The 16,837-nt window shown below is 41.5% G+C and overlaps 1 protein-coding gene across 1 annotated transcript in view; it reads right to left on the bottom strand.

Annotated features, from left to right (window-relative positions):
• Window positions 1-16,837, bottom strand: part of LOC126088470 (protein madd-4-like) — a 474,106-nt gene that overhangs the window by 321,501 nt on the left and 135,768 nt on the right. Inside the window, exon 8 of the mRNA XM_049906612.1 lies at window positions 4,529-4,604. Coding sequence (XP_049762569.1) covers window positions 4,529-4,604 — 76 coding nt within the window. The remainder of the gene's footprint in view (window positions 1-4,528; window positions 4,605-16,837) is intronic.

The following is a 16,837-nucleotide window of genomic DNA, read 5'->3' as shown; positions in this document are numbered from 1 at the left end:
TATTGGCCATACTGATATAACCTGTTAATGCAATTTGCTAGGTGTAGCTTACAACTTATGCGGAATATGCATTTGTGGTATGCTTTAGCTCTTCAACCGTACCTTCCACAACATGTGGTGGCCATTCACAAGGCCCCTTGCCCTCCCGGCACTACCGTTTCCTCCTCCCATCTGCACCAGTAAAGGCCAAGTTATTTTGTGTGCACTCTGCCACAGTTATTATCACATTTGTATGCTGAATGTGTACATGGCAATGGTCCAGCTGTGGATGTAACTGCTAATAGAAATTGTAATTATGAAAATAATTGCTCTATAGAGTATACGAAAGCCAAAATGTAGACTCGGCCACAAACAATGCAAAGGCTTTTGTACTGTGTATGGGGAATATAGCCCTACATTATACCTTTCAGCCACAACTGTGCATCCATTCGCTGGAAAATTCAAAGTACTGTAGCATTGTTGAACTTCATGGAAGACTCACAACAGCAACAGTGGAGTGATTTCATTCCCAATGTAATGAATTTAGACTTTAAAGAAATTCCCAGCTTCACCTTGTAATGGTTCTTTATTTACGTGACCATTACGGCACTCCAATCCCAGTTCTCGATACCAGTAATATCGTACTATTTTTCTGCGAAGTAACAGACATATTTTTGTGACAATATTCACATTTGGTTTTATTAATGTTTAGGTACTCCGATGTATCGATATATTACAGTGATATGGTTCTTGTGTGTATTCATTTCTGTGAGACTGTCATAATCTTTGACTTACTTGTAACCCTTTTGGCGCGAATGCGCACAGAGCAGTCTTTGTTTCACTTTGCAGAAGTTAAGTTGTTATTTCGCTTTGTAAAAGAAAAGTCAAGTCTTGTGTTTGATTAAAGTGGAAATTAAATATATGAAGATTGATACAAAACTGTTTTCTTGATTATGTGACAATTAAGAAGAAGTTTAATAAAAATGTGGATCGTGAACACCAAGTCAAAAATTATTTCTACCATACCATTGTTCTGATCTGGGATTGTTTGTTCATTAAGAATTTCCTGAAAATCGCATTTGTTAGGTCTTCAAATATTGCTAAAATACAGATCAGGACCTTCTAGCGGTCAAAGTGGAATCACCCTAGAATCAACAAGATGAGCCATAACAATTTCGACAAAATCTACGTGGGAATCCATTGAAGATAAGTGCCAAAATTAATGACTTTTTTACAGTGACTTCATTATTTCCATTCTGATGATACCATCCACAGTCAATAACTTTGTTGTTGCCCAAAAAGCGAACATATGCTGCGTGAGCAACATTATTAATCTGATTTATAACCTGCTTTGCAAGTGGTGGTATTAGTAGAACCTGTTACTAAAGAAAAGGCATTCTGTCACTGGCGATTAGCCAAAGAAACTGTAAGTGCAGTTACTAAGTACTGTGGCTGCATGGTAATTTCAAGACTCTGCCTTAATTCTAAAGAAACCCCATTGTTGTTTCCTAGTTACGGTTCTGAGAAAAAGCCATTTGAGAGAGATGAGTACATATAGCAGTGGTTGGTTATTTCTCATTTCAGTACAAAAGTGCATATACACTCATGAGCAACCAGATTAGAGACAGATCCTGTGTTGGAGACATAGTGCACCTGTTGTTCCAGTGAATTGAATAGTTTAGAATTTCAGTGGTCTGAGATGTCATCTGAACTAGAAATGGCTGCCAGTGTGGCAACAATAAACAGGATGGACAAGGCACATTATATGAGAATATTCAATCACAGGCACATTGTGGATGCTAGATGCATGGAACATGAGCTCAGAGGTTGTGTCATCAGTGAGTTTTTTCACATGCCAAAATGGCATTCACATACCATAACGAGCTCGATTCAGGGACAACCGCTGTCAAGAGAGGAATTGCTGTAGATGATGACTTTTTGACTATTGCAGATTATAATTCTGATTGCAGATTGTAATTCTGCATAGAGGGACCACTGTGCATCAAAATTCTCTCCAATCAGTGAGGAGCAATATCACGTAGAACCAGCTCCCAAGTGAGTATCTTTGCTCACCAAATTTCACATGCCACAATGTAAATGTACATTTGCACTGTGCAAACCACAGTGAAATGTATAGCAGAAGGTGCTTCAGGCTGAACTGTGTATTAAAGTTTACTTCCCTTCTATTTGTGTACAGATGCAGGCAGAATGAGTGCCTCTGTGTTCATGTTACGTAGTTTATTTTTGTCTGCACTGTCCTTATGGGAGTGGTATTTAGGAGAATGTAGTATGTTCCTAGATTGGCCATTTAATATTGGTTCTCAAAGCTTGATAATCACATTTTGGTGGTACAGTTGGCATCTGTATACAGATGATTAGACTGGATGCAGGATCTCTGGCATTAGAGACTTGATGCACAGAAAAAAATATAGCTTGGACTGGTGGGTCTTGGTACATGTTGGAACACACCGATAGCAGAGTAAACTACATGACAAGATACATGCACTCGTCAGCAGGGTAGTGTTCTGGTAGATGGTTGCTGTATCTCGTGTAGCCCATATTTACCTGGAATCAAATGGATGCACAGATATGTCTACTATCAATTCTCACCAGTAAACTAAACAAGACTGTACTGTCCAATGGTGTACATTGGTCTGTTCGCCTGCAGCATCCCCTATGTAACATGTATCTTCAAGCAAGACAGTGCATCATAATGTTCACAAATTGTGTTACTGTGGTTTGAGAAACACACTACAGGCATGAAGGTGCTTGTGCCATCTCCCAGGTCATCTATCATTTATCATATTCTAAACATTTTCAAACAGACGTGGTGTTATATTTTCAAGGACTAGCATAGGGGCCACTTATCTTTGATTTAGCACTATTATATTCCTAAGGCTGGATGACATCCCAATCGCATAAGCTCTTCCAGCTTTTATGAGTGGAGAAATTATGTACATCTCCTGTTTTTGAGCTGAGTAGATCATACTGTGGAGAACCTCCTACCTTTTGGCTAGGTGAGTGTAGTGAACCTTTTTAAAAATGGCACTGAGGTTGGCTGGTGGCACAAACCTACAGTCTTCTCGTCTCTTTGATTCAGATTTAATTCACCTATTTCTGTTGAAAAGTGGCACGTTACACACTTCATTGTGCAATTACACCTGGTGTCACTTTTTGATAAGATAGTATTAGGCCTACTTGATTTTGGAGAGTGATGTCTTGTTAAAATGTATTTGGTTAGCAAATTATGCACCACAGTCAAAAACAACAAAGGTTTATTCATTTGAAATGGCTTTTGAGCAAGGGCCCATACAACCAACCACAAGAACTGTAAACATGATACAAAATTAAATTGTGGCTAACCTATTTTACACATAGGACATTACAATTGCGAAGTTTTTGAATGTTTGTACACTTTGCTTTCGTAGATGAAAAGACAATGGGTCATTCAAAGTTAAACTTTTCCATAAACTAACAAATTATGAAAGCATCACATGAACAGTACTGGTACAAACTAAAGCACCATTTAATATACCTTCTGTAAAGTAGGCCTATTTATAAATACATTCTTTGAGAACTATACTTGTAACCTACACACAATAGACAGTCGTAAATGTTTACGGTGCCCTGTAACGTTCTCAAAGCATGTAGATGACTTCGGGATTCTTGCCATTCGAGGGCTGAGGCCACAATTGCTTACAGAAAGATAATAGTGAGGTAATATCTGCGTGACTGGTAAAGCAATGGAAGCAGTACCGGTACGTGGGAAATATTAACGATCCACTTTCACCAGGAACATATTAGTCTGTGATGAAATACTCTGCCACTTAACAACTAGGGTTAGATTCGAGAAAATGGAGCTCTGCATTAATAATGGTATGGGTACAATACGTAACAAAAAAACTATGAAATGTATTTTGCTACTGGCACAGTAAGGAATCTGTATAAGGGATAAATAACGATATTTTCAACGTGTTGATAAATATCTAGGCCTTACTTGGTGCAGAGACTTCGAAATAACAGGTGCGCCATGCGAAAGCTTTCTATTGGATCGAGTTGTGCCGATCTATCCGTTATGCCATACATCAGGACTACAGAGGAAAACCTCTTTTTCCACGATGGGATATGGATTTTCCAACTAAAGTCGTGATATTTGACATAAATTACGCCCAACGTTCAGTTTTCTGCTGCAGGAGACATCGTTGTGAACAAAGAAGATACGTACTTAAATTCGCATTGAAAACTACAACCACTCTTGTTGTTAGCAACGATTGTTAGCAGTATAGTAACTGGTATGAATTCGTAGTCCGAAGCAGTAAATATCGGATAATTTCAGTGTCGATAGCGGTACTCATTTCCACAGTAGCTGGCGATGTCTAATGCAGCACGAAACGAAACTGGGCAAAAAAAAAAAAAAAAAAGTGCTAAAGGCTGCAATATACGCCCAAAAATATGTTTCCTGGGAATAAAACACCGCATTGAAAGCTTTTACTGTATAACTGAACTGCTCTGAGTTACGATCGTGTAGGTGTCTTGAGCAATTTCTTACCTGCCGTCCGTGGGCGGATATGGTTGCACCAATGGCTGCGTGTGGTCCTGTCCGGGAAGCGCCTCCTCTTCTTCTCCTGCAACAGGGTAACGCTTTTGTGCTGCTGCGCAGACTGCAGAATCAAATTAACCGACACCGGAGGCCGTCCAGTACCACCAAAAAGGTAGTGGCCCACAACGGGAATCTTGTTTAATCTTACAAAATTCTGTAACCTACCGTCAGTCCTTTCATATTTTCCGGGAAACACCTGTCCAAAATACCTCGGCCAAAATAGGCATGCTGTTTTCTGTAGTTCAAAATGTTCAAATGTGTGTGAAATCTTACGGCACTTAACTGCTAAGGTCATCAGTCCCTAAGCTTACACACTACTTAACCTAAATTATCCTAAGGACAAACACACACACCCATGCCCGAAGGAGGACTCGAACCTCCGCCGGGACCAGCCGCACAGTCTATGACTGCAGCGCTCTTTTTTTTCCATTTTGTTAGTTGTTGATCGTTGTGTTTGGTCGTTGCGGACGCCACATGAAGTCCGTTAAAGTTCGTTTGTTGATCTTTCCACTCAGTTTTTTTTTTTTTTTTTTATTACAGAGGCCAACCGGCTCTCTGACCGAACACGCTTCGCTACCATACCGGCAACGCCCTAGACCGCTCGGCTAATCCCGCGCGGCAGTTTTCTGTAGTCAAAACTAAAATTTGTGTAAGTCACATAAGCTATTAGCTTTTTCATTCGTAACATTTTCGTTTAACGTTATCGTTACCGTAAACCATAGCAATTTTGTGGCACTTTTCATGCTTTAAAAACCATGTAAGCGCATACTTTTTTGAATATCGCTGTTATTTTGTGATGTAATTATCCTTTATTTATTAAATGCAATGTTGTTCCATCAGAATTTTTATCTGTGAGAGCCAGTATTGTACCAACTAGGTCGTAAAAAGATGTATGTATTATTTGTAGTGCAACTTTGTGTCGGTTGGGTTTGTAAGCTTATGTATTTAGTGCCTGTTCGAAAGTTGCAATTGCGGAGGTCTTCTTTAGGAGAGATAACTGCATAAGATGTAACTTAAGACAGTTTTATGTATCTGGTGTCTGTACTTTCAAACATAAGCCAATTTTTAAATTTGTGTTGGACTGGGATTCGAACCCAGGTCTCCTGCTTACGAAGGCAGATATGTCGACCACTACGCCTTCCGGACAAGTGGTCACCGCAACTGCGAGGACTTCTCTAGCATGCTTCTCGTCAGACTCAATTTCTCAACTTACGCTACACACTACTGATGTAGTGCCCTTCCTTATTAACCTCATTACTCGCTCCATCTCGCTGATTCCCGTAAGAGTTCGAACTTGGTATGCATCTGCACTGAAGGGGTCACTGGCTGTTATCACCTTAATTATGTATACAGGGTGTGATGGTTAAAACTGTTTTGGGAAATACATCGGGTTACAAAATGGTTGTAATAACAGTTGTTTGTCTCGAAGGGGCACAGGCAACGATACGTCATTCGATTACAGACCCCCCCCCCCCTTCCTGTCCCATTCCCCAGGGGATAGGAGGGGGGGGGGGGTCAACTTCAAAATCTTCAATTGGAACTCCCAATTTTTAAAGCAGATTCGGATTCTCTAGCAAAAAATACGTAACTTTTGTACGGAACAACGTTATCGTTGCGTGATAGATGGCGTTGTAAACGACACAGATCAATAGTATCTCAGGAAATTACCCAACAGTTTAGGATCCCAGTACGGTAGAAGGGCGGTATTCTTACATTCTGTAATGGGACACCTGTGTTTTGTAGCAAACAACGTGATTTTCCCCCAAAAATATATTACGGTGTCCACTTTGTTGGTGTAATTACCTTTAAAGATGGCACCAAAGTGGAGAGTGGTTGGAACGGGTCATTGGTTCGTTTGTCAATTGATGCAGTAACAACTGTATTTAGTGTTAGCCAGGAACAACGATGTGGAAGTAGTAATGTTTTGTTCCCTTCGAGATGCTTTTTTAATTTGGTTCTTGTTTTAGAGGAACCCCATTGCCTCTCGCCATCGAGGTGCTTATCTTTGGCGAGTTCCCATGCCTCTCACCAATGCGGTGCTTGTCTTAAGCGCATCCCCTTGCCTCTCACAAATCTTCATGTTTCACTGAAGCAAATTTTCGAAATGGTGCCCATTTGCTGCAATACACATTGTAACCCTATTTCTGAGAGAAAATCCCATGTCTTTAAGTGTTTCTTCAGTAATATTTGCACATTCAGTGATAATTCGCTGCCACATATTTGCAGGGGTTGTCCGTATGTCCATGTAACATTTCTTTTTTAGCGTTCCCCATAGGGAAAAAATCGGGAGGATTCAAATCGGGTGAATGTGCAGGCCACTCCTCATCGAATCCACCGGCCAGGTTAGTACTGGTTCAGAATTTCACGAGATATCCATGAATAATGCGCTGGACAGCCATCGTGTTGAAACTGTCCTTTCTTTTTTGAAGTGGGACTTCTTCCAGCAGTACTGGAAAAATATTATCTACACCCATTCACATTACTGTCTATGAACTATGGGCCAATTATTCGGGTACTTAACACACCACACCAAACTTTGACAGTCTAGGGACGTTAAAGCTCGACTTGCCTTAACCAGCGGGGATTCTCCACTGCCCAATAATGCATATTATACCGCTTCATTCAGGTGACATTGCTCCCACCTCACACACCTTTCATCTTGTAAGCAACACTAACCCCAATGTCATCCTAGCATCTTCCATTTCAGAAGTCCTCAATCCACTTAGAAGAGACCACCTATCTGCACTACTCACCATTTCCTACACACAACCTCATCCTTGTGCAACTCATCCCTGCTTCTATCCAAGAGTTATCCAAGACTACACCCACACCAACTGGAATGGCTCCAGGAACCAAGACTGGAACCCACCCCCTGTCCATCCACCAACCTGACGATATCCCTTGTGCCACATCCTTTTCTGCAGCAGACCGTGGCAGATGCTGTATCCACCCACATTCCTACCAAGACCATATATTCTCATCGCCCCAACGTCCCCCCTCAAGCCCTACTATTTCTCCCAGGATCCTGTCGTATGTACTGCTTCTTCTTGCAGACTCAGACTGAGATACAGTCACATGCCACTGCCAAATACAAAGATGTATAAGGAATTTATTAAATACAAAAAAAAGTCGGGACTGGCACCAAACTCAATTCTAGACACCCCATTAACTCTTCCAAGTAATGGAAAGCATTCCACTCACTGGCAATAACTCCATACCTCACTACAACCTTCTCCACAGTAACCATCCCTTACCAGATAGCTTGGGGAAAGCTAAATATTTTGCATCCTATTTGTCTGACAGCTTCTCCATCTCTGATGACCCACATTTTCATTACTCATATCCCCTACCGTCCACACCACTTTCCCGCTCCTAGCTCCCAGCTTCCAGTGCTTATACAACACACCACAATCAGAATTAAATACGCCAGTTACAGCAAGCAACATACAACAAATTCTCCTCGAAAACTGCAACACTTCCCACTGGTTACGACTGCATTACTTATTGACACCCCAAAGAATGCTGCCTCTCCTTTCTCATCATTCTTGCAACCCTTTACACCACTATTCTCTCCACAGATTACTATTCTCAACAATGGAAAACATCCAAAATCCTACTTTTCCTCAAACCCCACACACCTCCTACTGACATCTCCTCTTGGAATCCAGCCTCTCCAAATGTATCCATCAATACTTGAACTAACACCACCTACTTCCCGTTAACCAGTGTGGCTTCTGTCACAATTTCTCCTGTGATGACCAGCTCCTGAACCTCACCCACATCCTATCCCACCAACTCAGCTCCTGTAAATCCGCTATTTTTGTCTCTTTCAACCTCGTAAAAAGCCTGTGGCCGCATATGGCATTGTGATATCCTTCTCATACTCCAGACAAATGCACTTCCAATTAATTATGTCACCCTTATCACATCCTTCCTATCTAATCGCCCATCCTTGGTCGCTATTAACAACACCAATTCCCATACCTTCCATCCCACTGCAGGACTGCCCCAAGGCCCTGTTCTCTCTCGTCTCCTTTATCTCCTCTACACTGCTAGTACGCCCAAGCCACCCCCACTAGTCACCTCCTTCAGTGAACTGATGATACCACTTTCCTCGCCATCTACCCTATGCTCCTAAATCCCAACAATCCCTTCAAATCTACCTCAGTCAGTTTACCTCCTGGCTTATCCAATGGCTCCTCAAGATGAGCCCCTCCAAAACCCAGGCACTATTTATAGTATGAACCACCTGCACCTTCCGCCTCCATGAGTTTTACTTTACGATTTACAACCATCCTGTCGAGTTAACTAACACACTAAAATATCTTAGACTAACCTTTGACCAGCAACTAATGTGGAAACCTCACTTACTAACCATACAACAGCTCACAATAGACTAAAACTAATTACAGGCCATACTTGGGGATTATACCCCTCCACTATTCTCCACACCAACAAAATCCCGATCTGACCCATTCTCTGTTATGTGAATGCTGCACGGATCTTCGCTCCACTGAAGTTCTGTAAGTCCCTACGAATCCTCAAACGCCATGCACTGTGTCCCACTTGTTGCTTTATCTTCTCGGTATTATTATTAAAATAACATTGATTGCTTTTTCCATCTTTTATAATAACGCACTACTTCAAACTAATGCAAATTTTACGAATAAAAATTACTCCTTTCTTATTTAAAAACGAAAAATTTTAACATTGCTGCTATGGCTAATTGGTATTTCGGTTTTTACTCGGTTATTAGTAAAAAAATAGGGACCAACAGTTATAACTGAGACCAAAGAAACATCAGAAACACAAATAGTTAATAATGAAAATCATTATGTTGCAGTAATGTTAGTTTCGAGGTGTGGAGAAGGGAAAAGTGCATGGAAATTATGGTATTTGAATGGAAATAATTACAACTATAGACAATATAATACAGAAGGATCTTGCGAAATTGTTATTGTCACGGACCTAAAAGTGACTGAAATAGAAAAATGTGAAGTGTTTTAAGGAAGAAATTTCCTAGTTGTTCCAGTAATAGTAACTTTATTGGGGTAAATACAACGTTAGGTTTTTGCAAAAGAATTGTGATATTGGAGTGCAGGGACCAGTAATTTATTTGTATGAGGCGTGTATTCACATCTCTACACTGTGTATCATGTCAGAAAGTGAAAGTTCACGACCGGTATTGTCGAACACAAATGGCAAGGAACGTTCAGCTGTAACTGGACTTTAGCGCGCAACGGTGTTCAACTCATGAAAAATGTTGCCAACTTACGAAAGCTGCAAAACCAGATGGTACCGGTAACGCAGATTGAGCCATACTTCGCCAACACAAAAGTGCACGGATTTAATTTTAAGCTAAAAGGTTATTCTTTATAGAATAACGAAGATAGGGTCATGTTATAAAGAAATGAATAAATAAACAAAGCTTGAACACTAATGACGGTGATGACGTGCGCCTTTAAGCCCAACAACAAGAGATATCAACAACAACTGACTTGTTTCACTGCTGACATCATTTTCCAGAATTTTTGATAAGTTGTATTCTGGAACAATATATAACCTTATCAACAATAACACCATCAGTGAATCAGAGTTTGGGTTTTAGAAGGGTTGTTCTGCTGAGAATGCCATTTACATGTTCACTCAACAGACTTTACAAGCATTAAATAATAAAATAGAGCCGATTGCTATTTTCTGCGACCTGTCCAAGGCACCTGACAGTGTGAAACACTGTTTTCTCCTAGGTAAATTGAAGTTTTATGGGAATGATGGTATAGCCAACTAACAGATAACGTCATTCTAACCAGAAGAATGCGGAAGCTGTCCTTAGTTATTCAACCAATATAATTTGGGAATATAGTTCCGACTGGGGAGATACCACATATGGGGTTCCCCAAGGCTCAGTCTTAAGTCAATATTGTTCCTCGTGTATGTAAACGATCTTCCATCTAATACACAATAAGCAGTATTAGTTCCTTTTGCAGAAGACACTAGTATTGTAATCAGTCCAAACATACATACAGAAACAGAAGAAATGGTTAACAAAATTTCCTAAAAGCATCATGAACTGGATTTCTGTGAGTGGTCTCACCCTCAATAAATAAATAAATAAATAAATAAAAAACATATCAGTTCTGCACATCTAGGGGTGCTACACCAATGATAAGAGTAACACATGGTGAAGATATAATAAATATGGTGAAAACTTCAAAATTCTTAGGTGTTCATATTGACGAGGATTTAAATTGGAGAAATCACGTTTTGGAACTTATAAAACCACTTAGTTCAGCCACATTTGGACTTAGAATCATTGCAGGTCTTGGGGAGAGACAAATTAGTAAGCTGACACATTGTGCATATTTTCAGTCAATAATGTCGCGTGGACTAATTTTCTGGGATAACCCATCATTAAGAAGGAAAGTATTCATTTCGTACGAATGTGCTGTGAGGATAATACGTGATGCTCACCCATGATCATCCTGCAGGCATCAGGTTTAAGGCGGTGGGCATTCTGGCCACTGCTTCACACTATAGTTATTCCGTTGTGAAGTTTGCTGTAAGAAATCCACTACAGTTCAAAAGGAACAATGATGCACGTAATTTCAATACCAGAAGGCAAAAATTACATTCATTGCTTCGTACTAAGATTGTCTTTAGCACAAAAACGGGTGCACGATGCTGCAACAAAAATTTTTCATCGCTTATCCATTGATATAAAACGTCCGACAGACAACAAAGAAAAATTAGAGAGCAGACTGTGGAAGTTTCACTTTAACAACTCCTTCAGTTCCGTAGAAAAATTTCTATTACTGTAATGTGTAAAGGGTGGTGGGCAGGACTCACAAAACATGAAACTAACTTACTAAGTAAATAGCTAATGAACTAACTCTTCTTAACGTTTGTCAGTGACGCGCTATGTATAAAAAGACAACGTGTTTTCATTTAATTCAATTCCGTTATCAAAAGCAAAAGTTTCCTCTTCACTATCTAGCAATTGATATTCCCTCTGAGTAGGAGAGGCGTTTTAAGTTTTCTTGTGTTTCGTCTTTTGGTTAGAATTTCCTCTGTCGGAATAAAGGTACCGCCGTGTGGTCAGTGGTTGCGCACATACTGGGATGTTAGAGCACACATTTTTATGATGGCACTACGTAGACATTTCTGTTGTCAGGGCTATCAAATTTTAATAATGTAGGAAGTGAAATGGCTGCGAAGGAATGAGACACACTTTATTAAGAGTAGTATTTAAAACAACGGCCAAAGCGCGTTGTCAGGCAGACAACAGAAAGCGGGTCAGCGCTCCGCATACAGTCGACGTTGACAGCGGCTGTGCTGTAACAGCTAAGCGAGGACAGCAACCTCGGGTACAAAAGCGACTAGCAGACGGTGACAAACAGCCAGAATATTCGAGAACCTTCTGAAAAGTTCTGGAAGAATCTTGAAGAAGACCTTCTGGTGAATCTCTATAAGACAAACTCGCACAAAAGTCCCTGAAAAACCAGTACATAAACGGCCAGTGCAGAAGGCCAAGAGAATGATTATCGAGAAGCAGTTAGAGCCAGTGGAACAGCCGATTCATCAGGAGCAGTCACTATAGAGTGACACTTTGATGCTAATGCAGTAAAAACTACGAGAAGTCTGTACACATTCGAGTGAGGACAACTGAGTTTCTGATAAGTATCCCGCCACGATAGTTATATTGAGTTTTCTGCCTGTTAGTAAAGAACAAGCTGTGTAGAGTTTGTGTGTATTCGTAGCAACGAGTAACAGTTGATATTTTTGTGTGTCAGAATATAAAGAGGAACAAGTACTGTCGCGTGCTTGACTCCCAAAGCGGTTAAAGTATCTAATTGTGCATCGTCGATATGAGTTACAAGCAAACCGCTCATATCTGACAGCGAAGGGAAGAACTCGGAAACTGGGAGTTGCTGAAAAGGTCAGCTATACAGGGTGGTAGGTTGTACTAATTACTTTGCAAAGATATAAAGCAACTGTAAGAGACCTCACCGAATAAGGCTGAACTGTTAGGAAATAAGTTGTCCTTGGATTGAATCCTAAGTTTTTGCACCCTTATTCACTTCCTGTGAGGCCAATAACTTCAGCTCTCCGTTCCAGAATCACCTGCCCTAAGTATTCTAAGGAACTTTCTTGCTCTCACTCTTGTTAAAGATGACTTAGTAGACCTCAGCTCACATTGTCGTCAACGTCCTGACTGTGTCCACCACCACCTAGAGACAAGGCCGCGGCGCGAAATTCATAGCAGGTCGTGACGTCACTCCAAGCGGGCCATCATGTTGTGTTTCGAAGCGTTTGTTTATCTACACGTTTGTTGGATCGAGTGCTATATTCGTGCTTAAAACTAGCGATTACAGTGTTTGCGTGTAGTGAAGTTACTGTGAACATGGTTTACAAGTGCTGTGTGCCAAGGTGTCGTGTGAATTACGGAACTCGACCGAAAGTAATGTTGTTTTCCTTTCCGAAAGATGCGAATCTGCGTTGAAAATGTCTTTCAGCGATTCATCGGGCCAATTTCCAACCCACTGAGCACACGAAGGTATGTAAAAACTATATACCTAGCACAATTGTTATTTTTTCTGGTGGAATATCTTGCATTTTGGATACATTTGACTAAAATTGTGAGCAAAAGTTCGCAGTAAGTAGGCCTAGTATTCGTTATCAAGTGGCTTTATTTTGATTTTGAAAACGAAATATAAATTTGTGGCTCGTTTACTTTTTATTCGTGTTTAAATTTCTCTGCAGTTCGTATTTTGTTATGCATTACCGATACGTTTTATTCTCTATTTGTGAGTGGGTGTTGGTTTTCACTCTCGCATTAGTTAGCATGAGTGCTAACGAATGTTGAAACTGCTGTTTTCATGTTTAAAAAGCGATCTCTCTGTATGAAGCATATCTGTGTTATTTTTAGATGTGTCAAACAATGGAACAAATTAATCTAGAAATAGGTTAAATTTATTATTGACGTTTTTAGTTTGACACATTGTCTCATTTCAACTGCTGCAAATGTCTGCTGAAGGTTTGTAGATTTTCACTGTTGACTTATGCTCAAAATCTGCCATATTTTTACGGGAAAGAAAATTTACATTACAATAACAACGCATAATTGTTTTTTGTGAGGTGAGTTAAAAGTGATTGTTTGCTTGGGGAATGTACTCAGCTTTCCTGAGGGAGCTCTATAAACAGCTACACAATATTTATTTAGGATACTGAAGGCAGAGGAATTTAATATTATACACTGTATCAGTGCAGAATTTTTCAAGTGAGTGTAAATAATAGTTGTCTCGTCCAGAAAGAATGTACTTTATCACAGTGCATTTTTCACAAATGTACCTTGTTTTATCATGTATATCGCAATATTACTTACATCCCGAACTAGTACGTTTTCACTGGCTATTGATAAGTCTTATGCAATTACATTATCTGTAAAAAAGAATTATAAACTATAGTTTCTGCTATATCGCGATTGATAAAGTTACTTATTTTAACCATTCGGCGAAGTACTCTCCTCTTTGCGTGGTATCATTTGCCAAGATCTCGTTTCGTTATCTCCTGCGGTTTACGAGATATGACAGGCGTTATGAATATTTCATTCCCGCGCGTTGCGATCGGAAGTGAAGTTGCTGCAGGTGCTCAATTTTTTCGAGATTGGAAGCAGATATTGATCCAAAGTTTTATGAAAATTTCAAAACCTCATCTGTATTTCATACTCAGCAATAGAATGTGTAATATGCATCAAACACAAATTCATAGCGACCTCTATTTTCGATGGCAACGTTCTCAAATTTGATACTCAACTGTGAAATACCACAATAGTTATGACCATTACCGAAATGATTGGCACTTCATCATGAAGCTGCCATATAAAGCTAAAAGTATTTCAGAAATTAATTATTTTTTACGGAATAGGTTCTGTAAAACCGTTTGACAAAGATTTGCAGGCCGTGCGTCTCGATTCTTTAACCGCAGCGCCAATCCAACCCTGGCCCGCTTTGCGTGACGTCACAAGAGCGGCCTTCTCTTTAGGTGGTGGTGCTGTGTCACGCATGCCACAGCCGAGACCTACGAGAAAGACAGGCCGCGTCGCGTACGTCGCGAGAGTAGGCCTGCCCTCGCTCGCTCAGCTCAGCAGACAAACTACACTACTGGCCATTAAAATTGCTACACCACGAAGATGACGTGCTACAGACGCGGAATTTAACCGACAGGAAGATGATGCTGTGATATGCAAATGATTAGCTCTTCAGAGCATTCACACGAGGTTGGCGTCGGTGGCGACACCTACAACGTGCTGACATGAAAGTTTCCAACCGATTTCTCATACACAAACAGCAGTTGACCGGCGTTGCCTGGTGAAACGTTGTTGTGATGCCTCGTGTAAGGAGGAGAAATGCGTACCATCACGTTTCCAACTTTGATAAAGGTCGGATTGTAGCCTATCGTGATTACGGTTTATCGTATCGCGACATTGCTGCTCGCGTTGGTCGAGATGCAATGACTGTTAGCAGAATATGGAATCGCTGGGTTCAGGAGGGTAATACGTAACGCCGTGCTGGATCCCAACGGCCTCGTATCACTAGCAGTCGAGATGACAGGCATCTTATCAGCATGGCTGTAACGGATCGAGCCGCCACGTCTCGATCCCTGAGTCAACACATGGGGACGTTTGCAATAAAACAAACATCTGAACGAACAGTTCGACGACATTTGCAGCAGCATGGACTATCAGCTCGGAGACCATGGCAGCGGTTACCCTTGACGCTGCATCACAGGACAAGAGCGCCTGCGATGGTGTACTCAACGATGAACCTGGGTGCACGAATGGCCAAACGTGATTTTTTCGGATGAATCGTTTACAGCATCATGATGGTCACATCCGTCTTTGGTGACATGCGGTGAACGCACATTGGAAACGTGTATTCGCCCATCGCCATACTGGCGTTTGACCCGGCGTGATGGTATAGGGTGCCATTGGTTAGACGTCTCGGTCACCTCTTGTTCGCACTGACGGCACTTTGAACAGTGGAAATTACATCTGGGATGTGTTACGATCCGTAGCTCTACCCTTCATTCGATCCCTGCGAAACCCTACATTTCAGCAGGATAATGCACGACCGCATGTTGCGGGTCCCTTACAGGTCTTTCTGGATACAGAAAATGTTCGACTGCTGCCCTGGCCAGCACATTCTCCAGATCTCTCACCAACTGAAAACGTCTGGTCAATGGTGACGGAGCAACTGGCTCGTCACAATACGCCAGTCACTACTCTTGATGAACTGTGGTATCGTGCTGAGGCTGCATGGGCAGCTGTACCTGTACACGCCATCCAAACTCCGTTTGACTCAATGCCCAGGCGTATGAAGGCCGTTATTACGGCCAGAGGTGGTTGTTCTGGGTACTGATTTCTCAGGATCTGTGCACCCAAATTGCGTGAAAATGTAATCACATGTCAGTTCTAGTATAATATATTTGCCCAATTAATACCCGTTTATCATCAGCATTTCTTCTTGGTGTAGCAATTTTAACGGCCAGTAGTGTAGTTTGTAGAGACATGGGCCATTTGTAGATGAGCGTTGCTCTGTTGAAAAATGGCACCACGATACTGTCATATAGGTAATACATGAGAACGCAGGATGTCCGTCAGAGTTCCCTCAGTTGCTACCAACTGTGAACTGCCGACAGCTGGCCGCACCACAATGCCCGGAGTAATACTTTTGTGCTTCATTGAAAGAATGGGACCTCTCCCCAGGGTAGCTCCACACTTGCCAACCACAGTTGTCCGGGGCAGTGCAGAAACAGCCATTCGTCGCTGTACACAGTGCGACGCCACTCATCAGTAGTCGATGCTTCCCAGTCGCATCACCACTCCTGGTGCCGCTGTTTGTGTTGTGGTGATACGGCAGTCTGTGCACGGGACAGTATGTCTCTAGTCCTGCTTCTGCTATTCTCTATCAACGGTGCAGGAAGACACAGCATGTTGCAGCGAGTCTATTATCTGTTCTCGAATGGCAGGAGCAGATGTAAAGGCGCCACGATGTGCGTAGTGCACAGTATGGCGATCCTCGCTTGTAGTGGCCGGAAGTGGTCTACCAGAACCCTAACGAAGAGTTCAAGATCGAGCCCCTGTCACATCCAAATGCCCCACAGATTTGCACGATTCAACCAGCTGCCCAAATGGAGACCCACAAACTGTGCTGTCAAACTGTGCTGGGTGCCGATAATGCTGTCTCACTCAAGTTCGTG

Source organism: Schistocerca cancellata, chromosome 6 (assembly GCF_023864275.1).
Source record: "Schistocerca cancellata isolate TAMUIC-IGC-003103 chromosome 6, iqSchCanc2.1, whole genome shotgun sequence".
Taxonomy (NCBI): domain Eukaryota; kingdom Metazoa; phylum Arthropoda; class Insecta; order Orthoptera; family Acrididae; genus Schistocerca; species Schistocerca cancellata.
This window is presented reverse-complemented; position numbering and strand designations above follow the sequence as displayed.